Source organism: Solanum pennellii, chromosome 10, assembly GCF_001406875.1.
Source record: "Solanum pennellii chromosome 10, SPENNV200".
In the NCBI taxonomy this organism is placed as follows: Eukaryota; Viridiplantae; Streptophyta; class Magnoliopsida; order Solanales; family Solanaceae; genus Solanum; species Solanum pennellii.
In genome coordinates this window covers 65,311,743-65,320,884 of record NC_028646.1, presented here as the reverse complement: position 1 = coordinate 65,320,884, position 9,142 = coordinate 65,311,743, and the positions used below count along the sequence as shown (strand labels likewise).

The window sequence follows — 9,142 nt, the reverse complement described above, 5'->3', positions numbered from 1 at the left end:
TAATCCAGCAGATCTATTTACCAATCTTTACCAGCCTCAACTCTTGAGAAGATGGTTCACAAAATTGGAATGCGAAAACTTAACCATCTGAATCGTGGTTTTTATCAGGGGGAGTAAAATACGCACTGTACTCTTTTTTCCTTAGTCTAGGTTTTGTCCCACTGGGTTTTCCTAGAAAGGTTTTTAATGAGGCAGCAAAAAAATGCGTATTATGTATATCTATGTACTTTCTTTTACATAGATATCCAAGGGGGAGTGTTGTAAAATAGTTGGAGTGCCACGTGGGCCCAACAATTGGAAGGTGGCATCACTATTGATTGTGTATACATGCCATATGACACCTTCCCATTATTGATGTTAATGTATGGCTATAAATAGCCACGGTATGAAACATATACATACACCTTTGAAATAATATTACTTCCTAAATTTTCCTTCTTTTAGTATATTAATTTTAGTAAGTTTTTATATAACAGTATGATCCTTTTTCCCAAGCAAAACATAAAAAGTATATGGCTTCTAACTTTTTCATGGAAAATTATATTGTTACTCTCATTTTTTGCTTTTATTTGAAATTCACTTTACAGTATCAAATTTCAGTGGAAAAAATGATTTGGATCCCATTTCGATACTATGTAGGATAAATTAGGTAAAAGTTCAAATTATCTTTATTATATTTTCTAAAATTTTATATTATTTAAAAAATATAAAAAAATATACTTTCTTCTGTTCTCGAATATATTATTTTATGTACAGTATATTGTGATCGGATGTATTACTTTACATGATGTATTGGTTAAAATATTACTTTGCGCAATGTATCAGGATGAACGCGATGTATCAGGACGTTAGGTGATGTATCTGAAATTGAGACAAGATGTATCGGGATGTTGAACGAGTATCTGAAACTGGGTGCGATGTATTGTGATGTTTTAGGATGTATCCGATTCCACCAAATTTAAGGGATCTTTGTAATTTGAAAAGGAATATAAATATAATATAATTAGTTCTTAATACTATGCCATTTGTATAAAATTTGTTAGTATTTGCATTTTTGAGGTTGCACTCGAAGAAAAAATATTAAAATTGAGGATTAAACTTGAATTTTATTTTGAAAAATAACTTTTTTTGAATGAAAATGAATATTCACTTGGAATACTTTTATATAATTTTTAAATTTCATTTTCGTTCTGCAATTTAAATTAGAATAATAAAAAGTTATAAAATATAGGAGTACTTCAGTGTACCAATTTTCTTTTTACTTATGTATCTCACACCACTAACAAAATATTTCCATTTTCCTCTCTATTTATGTCACTTTTCGTTTTTTTAAGTGTTAAAACTACTTAAGTATGACTGAAATTTATATACAAAATATTTTAAAAAAATTAAATTAAATTTATATATTTATAAAATACTTATAAGTCATAATAATTGATAATTCAAAATATCTAAAAAATAAACAAAAAATTTATGCTCAAATAAAAAATTGTTAAATAAATTGAGACGAAGAAAGTACCATTTTTACCATTACTTACATGCTATTTTCTTTGTTACTGTCTGTAGAATATATTTTTCTTTTAAATCAATTTTAAAAATAATAAACATTTAATAATACAATTAATACTTTACTTAATTTAATATTCAGTCAAACTATACCAAATAAATAAATAGAAACACAAAAATATTACACTATTTATATTTTGGTTGGAACTTTTATGATTCTATTGTACCCTACAGTTGTCCATCCTGACAATCCGCGTGACTAACTTTGTCTTTAATTTTGAGTCCTAAAATACCCCTAATCTTTTCTATCAATTCCACTTTTCCGTTACAAATATTTTGATGCATTTATAGCCGTACGATCATACTCAATATAGGTGCCTTCAGCTTTTGATTCTTCTCAGTTTTCTTCTTCCACCTACTGAATATTCATCTTTTGCCAGAGTTTCACAGTGATTTTTCGATCTGCTGAGTTTACAAGTGAATTTTCTGTTCTCGGATCTACTGATCGTCGAGATTTTTTGGTTCGGGTTATCGCCGGCGGCTATGTCAGGTCCATTAGATCGATTTGCGATGCCCTGTGAGTTGACCTTCTTTGGTTTTTTATTGATTTCTTTACTGATTTTCAACTGCATTGCTGAATTTTAGTTATATTTTTGTTTTTTTTTTTGAGTTTTTATGATTAATGAAATTATTTGGAGTAATTATGCATCAACGCCGAATAAGTATTTGGAGGTTTCGTGATATATATACTGCCAATATTTTGCTTTTAGGATTTGAGGGGATTTATTTGTTAGACTATGTTTTAGGTGATTGTAACCTTGTTGCTTTTAGGGTTTGAGAGTGGTTATACTTTTGAAGTTCACATTGGCGGCGTAGTATGACTGACTAAAGTCGAGTTGTGGGAAGATTTGTTGGTTATTTTTGAGGAACTACAACTTGGGTGTATCTTTTCTTTAATGTTTGTGGTGGAGTTGAGTTTGCTGAGTTTGTGGAATTGCAAAATGAAGGATAGTGCTCCAGTGTTGATTCAGAGATTATTTTGGATGCGAAACTGAAATGAGATCAAATTAAAGGGATAACCGCATGCCTTCTTACAAGGGTGTGGCTTGATTGTGGTGCAATGCAATCCTCAACTCCGGTCCAAAAACTTTGGCAATATGCCCAGTTGGTATTCTTCACTTTTTGCCACTCAGTCATTTTTTTGTTGACCGTGGTGGTGTCCAGGCCAACTTTTGTGCACCTTGACTAAATCCATGTGATACCTACCACTTCTCATTAGCAACAGGTGCTACGGCCGGGTAACTCTATCTACCAAGATGGAAAGAATCACCTATTTTTTTTTTGTCTCCATTGAGTTTTGAACTTGAGACCTCAGGATTCTCAACCACTTAATTGATCACTAGGCCACACCCTTAGTGCCTGTTCAGTCAATTTTCAGTTCCCATTTTGGAACGTGCTGGACTTCCCCATGCGCACTTCATGTCAACGGTAATCTTCTAGCACTCTATTTAGGTGCTTGCTTGATGGAACGCATTCGTCATACAGTTGAATGCCATTCTGCTTATCATATTTGTAAGCTATTACAGTCGGTTCTGGAAAAAGTGTGAAATTTGATCCATAATAAGCTTAGGATGAAGAGGACTTTTCAACCTTAATTCTTTAAAACTAGCCAACTATACCAAATCCTTAATTTAAGGAGAATATTTTTGGTTAAAAAATCAAACCCTCGATACAAAGCAAGAAAGAAAGCAGTCTTCGCCTCGGGTGAGCCCAGAAGTCAAGCAAGAATCGACTTCACACACTAAGAATATCATCATTATCTGAGAAAGAGCTTAAAAGATCAAATAAGATGAAGGATTTTCCTTTTTTTCATACTACGTGGATATTGGGGATTCATAGAGCTGACTGGATTAGGTTGGAATTTGATTGACCTTGTTCTTTTAATTCAAATGGAGTTTCATGGGAAAACAAAGTGTGTCAACCTTAATTGGCTACATGCTCAAGTTGAATCAATTCATGCCATTAACAAATAGGGTCTAGTTCATATGTTTCAAGTTTAATCCTTCTCTGTGTTATGTGATTGATTTTCCTGTTGTTATCTTTTCACTGTTGACAGGCTTTGAGGGGTCGTCCACACACGATGAGAGAAGAGAAAGAAAATCTGATTTCGAGAACTCAGAGGATGAGAGGAGGACAAGAATTGGCACGCTGAAAAAGAAAGCATTAAATGCATCAACAAAATTTAAACATTCTCTTAAGAAGAAAGGCAGAAGAAAAAGTGATGGACGAGTGAGTTCAGTTTCAATTGAGGATATTCGTGATGCCGAGGAGCTGCAAGCTGTTGACCAATTTAGGCAAGCACTGATTTTGGATGATTTATTACCTGGGAGACATGATGACTACTATATGATGCTAAGGTGATACACTGTTATCTTTATTTTCTTCAAGTATTTACGCATTAACTGATTAAGATATATCCTGCTTTCTGTTTTCTTGTGATAGTTTTTCTGTCAAATATATTATGATTTGCTTGTGTAGAGAGTGTTTCAATACCTCTATCATGTTCAAAATGTTAATTGCAAGTTAGAATGCGCACATAAAGCTTGTTTGTAGAACTGTGAATCAGGGGTAAAAATGAGTACGGGCAGAAAAAACCAATTTATAAAATGGATTTTTGTTGGACCATCACATCGTCTGAGCAGGTTCCTCTGCTTCCAATTCTTGATTAAAAGATAATCTTCTTTTTATTGCTCTTTTTTATTTTGTTGGTTTGTTCTATGTTTTGATTTGTTAAAGCAATTTATGGAGCCCGATCATACATTTCATCTCTGCTTGCATTTCTGGAGTTGTCTATTTCAAATGACACATGAAAGTAATAATATGCTCTTTAGTTTGCTTTGGTCAATGAGCTGTTCTGTGAAATTTACTCTGGATATGAGATGTCAACTTTCTCAATGAACTTCTCCATCAGGCCTTAAGGACTGAAACAAAATATCAGAGTGGTAGACATTGTGAGCTTACCGAACACTAAAAGGAAAAAAGTGGTAAAGACATTGTGAGGTTAGGTTAATTCTCTTAGAATAGGTAGAATGGAAGAGGATATATTAGATTTAAGGACGCTTTTGATTAAGAACTATCTGGTAGGTTATTTTTGTTTTTGTCATTTAATTACCCCTATGAGTTTCTTGCAGATTTCTGAAGGCGAGGAAGTTTGATATTGATAAAGCAAAGCATATGTGGGCTGATATGCTTCAGTGGAGGAAGGAATTTGGTGCTGACACCATTATCCATGTAATCTTCTTTCTCCAAGTGATGGCTTGTCATAGTATTTCTTCATATATCAGATGCTGGTGACTTCATTTATTCTGAAATATATCCCACACCAAATTTTCCATCAGGATTTTCAATTCCAAGAGCAGGATGAAGTTTCGAAATACTACCCCCAAGGTTATCATGGGATTGATAGGGAAGGAAGACCGGTGTACATTGAAAGGTTAGGGAAAGTTGATCCCACAAAACTTATGCAAGTCACAACTATGGACCGTTACATCAGAAACCATGTAAGAGAGTTCGAGAAAACTTTTGCAATCAAGTTTCCAGCATGTACAGTTGCTGCAAAAAGGCAGATTGATTCAAGCACTACTATTTTGGATGTCCAGGGAGTGGTATGTTACCTAGTATTTGTTTTCTTGTGCTAACTTGTGATTTTCAATTGCATTTTTAGCACTCTAGGGTTTTCATCTTTTCATTTTCTTTTGTTGATTTCTCAGGGTTTGAAAAACTTTACAAAGAGTGCTAGGGAGCTCATCATGCGACTTCAGAAGATTGATGGTGATAATTATCCCGAGGCATGATTATATTCCTATCTCAGTAAGCACTATAAGGTATTTCATTGTTTTGGGTTCATTAACACATTTTGCTACATTTTGGCTGGTGCAGACACTTCATCAAATGCTTATCATCAATGCTGGACCTGGCTTTAGGCTGCTGTGGAGTACTGTTAAGAGTTTTTTGGATCCCAAGACCACCTCGAAGATACATGTTTGTCTATGCTCTTCTCCTGCACCTCAAAGTGCTTGTTATATCAGTTATTTGGCTATATTTACTTATTTGTTTGTGTTGTCAAATTTCTTTTAGGTTCTTGGGTACAAGTACCAAAACAAATTGCTTGAACTAGTGGACGTTAGGTAAAGGGGTTAAGAATTGTTTTCCACTGTACAAGGAAAAAATTGCTTTCTTTGTGCTTCTGATGGTACTTCAGAAAGTTCACTTCTTTAAAAGTTGTATTTTGGATTTTTTTTTTCTTTTGCAGTGAGTTGCCAGATTTTTTGGGTGGAAACTGTACATGTGCAGATCAAGGAGGTTGCCTTCGCTCAGATAAAGGGCCATGGCAAAATCCGGAGATATTAAAGGTTTCATTCTAGGACCTTCTCTCTGAGAGAAATTATTTCGAAAGATGTTCTTTTACCCACCTTTTTAGGAAAGAATGATCTTTCTTCTTTTCCTTGCATTTATTTTCTGCACTTCTCTTTGCTGGGAACAAGGGTGGCCTGCTTGTTCTTGATGTTTTAAATAATGAACAAGCATTGCTCCCTTAATGAAGAGTATGTCAACTTTAAATAACTGGGAAAATGGTGCTCCCTTCTTTCTTTGATGCCAGATGATTGGTGAAGCACGGCGTGCCAGGCAGGTTGTTAAAGTTGTAAACAGCGAAGGAAAGGTAGTTTATGCTAAGCCTCGCTTCCCCATGGTATGACTTCTACTCTCTTTCCTAAGTTATGAGAATACTCTAGATTTTCAACCGTATTTGAAGATTGGTACATGTATGTTGAATTTCAGCAGTCAAAAGGTAGTGATACCTCCACGGCAGAATCGGGATCTGAGGCAGAAGATATTGGTTCCCCTAAAGCTGTAAGGAATTATTCACATCTTCGGCTTACTCCTGTCCGTGAAGAGGTATATTTCTTCTCTATTCAACTGATTTCATGAGTTGGCCTTTTGTTTATTGCATTCCCTTAGATTTCATGAAAATATCTCCTTTCACATTCCCCTCCTGAATAATTTCTTTATATGTTAATTCTTACCATGATACTGTTCTTTTTTTGTCAAACAGGCTAAGGGTATAGGAATGTCTGGCTACACTGCAAACTTATCAGGATATGATGAATATGTTCCCATGGTTGACAAGGCGGTTGATTCTGTGTTAAAGAAGCAAACATCCTTTCATAAAGCCTCCATTGCCAAAGGTTAGACTTATGCAAAGAACACACATGCATTTGCACACACAAGGAAAAAGAAAAAGGGAGGAAGCATAAGAGAATCTGAATCTTTTAGTTAGACTGTAGGGGTCGTTTGGTTGGGAACAAGTTACCCCGGGATAAGTTATCCAGGAATAAGTTATACCATATATATGGGATAACTTATCCAGGATAAATAATCTAAGGACTATTATAATCCTGCATTTTATCCCTGGACTATTATACCTTATATGCCTCGCACCAACTGACTCCTTAGTATGCACCTAAAACAATGGGGTAAAAAGCTCACTGTAGTTCTCACCAGTAGTTTGGATGCACTGTGCGCCTGCTTGTGATTTGATATAATGTGTATGTATTTATTAACGTGTATTTTGGTCTTAATTTGGGTTTTTAGTTGCATGCTGTACTCAGGCCCGGCGCCTGCTTGTTACCACCTGCATCCAAAGACTAACATGATGTATATGGCTATATACCTTTTATTCAGGGATACTTCCACCAGCAGATTCTCAAAAACCTGCAGGTGGTCTTAATGCTCAGATATTAGGACTTCTTATGGCTTTCTTCATGACTGTGGTGATGCTTTTCCGTTCAGTGCTATGCTGCATAACTAAGAAATTTCCAGATCCATCAATTGGTCACGACCAAGCTGTTCAAGAATTCACCTTTGATGCCAACAGTAATGAGGAGTTTCGGCCACCTTCACCAACTCCAGCCTTTAGTGAAGCTCAATTGCTTTCTGTTGTTCTGAAAAAATTGGGTGAACTTGAGGACAAAGTAAGTACGCTTCAAGAAAAGCCATCTGAGATGCCTTATGAGAAAGAGGAACTGCTAAATGCTGCTGTTTGCCGTGTGGATGCCCTGGAAGCTGAGTTAATTGCAACCAAGAAGGTAAATGTTTAAAGATTGGATGTGAATAAGAGTTAAACCACTTTTGCTTCACCAAAACTTGCAAGTTTCATGTTTACAAGCTCAGCTGGTGTTTAACTTGTGTGATAAGGTTTAATAAACTTAGTCTAAAGTAGGTTATGGGTTGGTCTTATTAGAGACTCTTGATCCTTTGAAGGGTTTGCCAAGGCCAGAGACAATAGCTAATAGAAAAGAGGAGGGAATAGGTTGGAATTTGATTAGTGTGAATGCTAGCATGCTTGCAACTTGAAAGTAATATTCCATGATTATGCCGATAAGGTGCTGCCAAACTTATGAATTATTTCAGCCAGCATTCATTGTGTATTGTTGTGGGCTGCTGATGATAACAGCATCTACATATAATGTTGGCTTGCTGAGAATAATAGCCTCTAATTATCACATATATGTTTCTCTTCGTTTTTGAGTAGATAATATTATTTCTTTTTTAAAAACAGGCTTTGCATGAGGCTTTGATGAGACAAGAGGAACTTCTTGCATACATTGATGGTCAAGAAGCTGCAAAATTTCAGGTGAGTTTCGAGATTTATATGGTAATTAGACAGGCACTAAATTATGAATGAGCCTAAGTAGGATGAGAACTTGATATCATGTGCAGTTTCTGTATTTGAGTGTGTTTTTGCTTAGAAACTTTACGATTGATTGTTGATTTGTATTTCTGCTGTCTTATTCTGCAGAAAAAGAAGTTTTGCTTTTAAGGATCCCTTGGAAAGTGGTGGAGCTCCGACTTTCAACAAAAGTATCCGAATGTGATGAGAACATACTTGTAATATGAACGAGCAGGCATGGATCCTAATCATTGTGCAGTGGATTTGATCGTATAATGCACCTTTTTATCTTCTGAAAATTTTGCTTTTGGCACTATGAATTTTACCATCTTTCGTGTTGGTTGAAATGGCCAGACCTACTAGGAGTTGTACCAACCTTTTGTCCCCAAAGTGGCAGAACATTTGCTAATTGTGTTTAAGGAGGACAATAAGGTGTTTTCACAAGTTGATGCATAAAATTATAGTGACAAATGAGATGAATGTTAATGCAAAATTTATGTAGGTTCCTTGTTCACTCCCTCAACTGCTGGGACTAAAATCTGATAGTCATAACTTACCTTAGCTCCTTTGAAAATATCTTTGTCGAAATCACAAAGTTTAGACTTTAAAAAACATACACAAACCCTCGCAAAGTTTTGAGTGTCTTTTTAGACATTTCAAGCTCAAACTATTTAGATTATCAAATGATTTTATTCTAAAAAACATTGTCTTTATCTCTGAATCTCTTTCATATCCTAAAAGCGCTATTGATGTTTTGGACCTATTTTGTCATTCAAAGTAATACGAGATAATTTACAATTAAAGAAATGATACTCTAATTGTTATTCTCAATCATGTTAAGTTTTTACTTCTACTCTCTAAATATTTTTATTATTAGAATAATTTTGACAGTTTATGTAACATTTG

The 9,142-nt window shown here is 34.9% G+C and overlaps 1 protein-coding gene across 2 annotated transcripts; it reads left to right on the top strand.

Annotated features, from left to right (window-relative positions):
* The first annotated feature begins 1,871 nt into the window (after nt 1–1,871).
* LOC107002534 (phosphatidylinositol/phosphatidylcholine transfer protein SFH8-like) lies at nt 1,872–8,750 on the top strand. 2 transcript variants are annotated; one of them, XM_015200593.2, is made up of 14 exons: nt 1,872–2,083; nt 3,623–3,923; nt 4,698–4,797; nt 4,905–5,171; nt 5,277–5,354; nt 5,446–5,547; nt 5,644–5,693; nt 5,819–5,918; nt 6,167–6,256; nt 6,349–6,462; nt 6,620–6,752; nt 7,249–7,652; nt 8,126–8,200; nt 8,366–8,750. In XM_015200593.2, the coding sequence occupies exons 1-14, from the start codon at nt 2,050–2,052 to the stop codon at nt 8,384–8,386; spliced, it is 1,869 nt and encodes a 622-aa protein (XP_015056079.1). In that variant the 5' UTR covers nt 1,872–2,049; the 3' UTR covers nt 8,387–8,750. The 2 variants fall into 2 exon arrangements, with proteins under 2 accessions (XP_015056079.1, XP_015056077.1); XM_015200591.2 differs by having other exon boundaries at nt 6,346–6,462.
* Nucleotides 8,751–9,142: the final 392 nt, after the last annotated feature.

Coding starts and splice junctions, on each gene's coding strand:
- LOC107002534 (XM_015200591.2), top strand. CDS start 2,050: ATGTCAGGTCCATTAGATCGATTTGCGATGCCCT. Junction 5,355..5,445: donor ATGGTGATAATTATCCCGAG/GCATGATTATAT, acceptor TGGCTGGTGCAG/ACACTTCATCAAATGCTTAT. Junction 5,694..5,818: donor CTTGAACTAGTGGACGTTAG/GTAAAGGGGTTA, acceptor TTTCTTTTGCAG/TGAGTTGCCAGATTTTTTGG.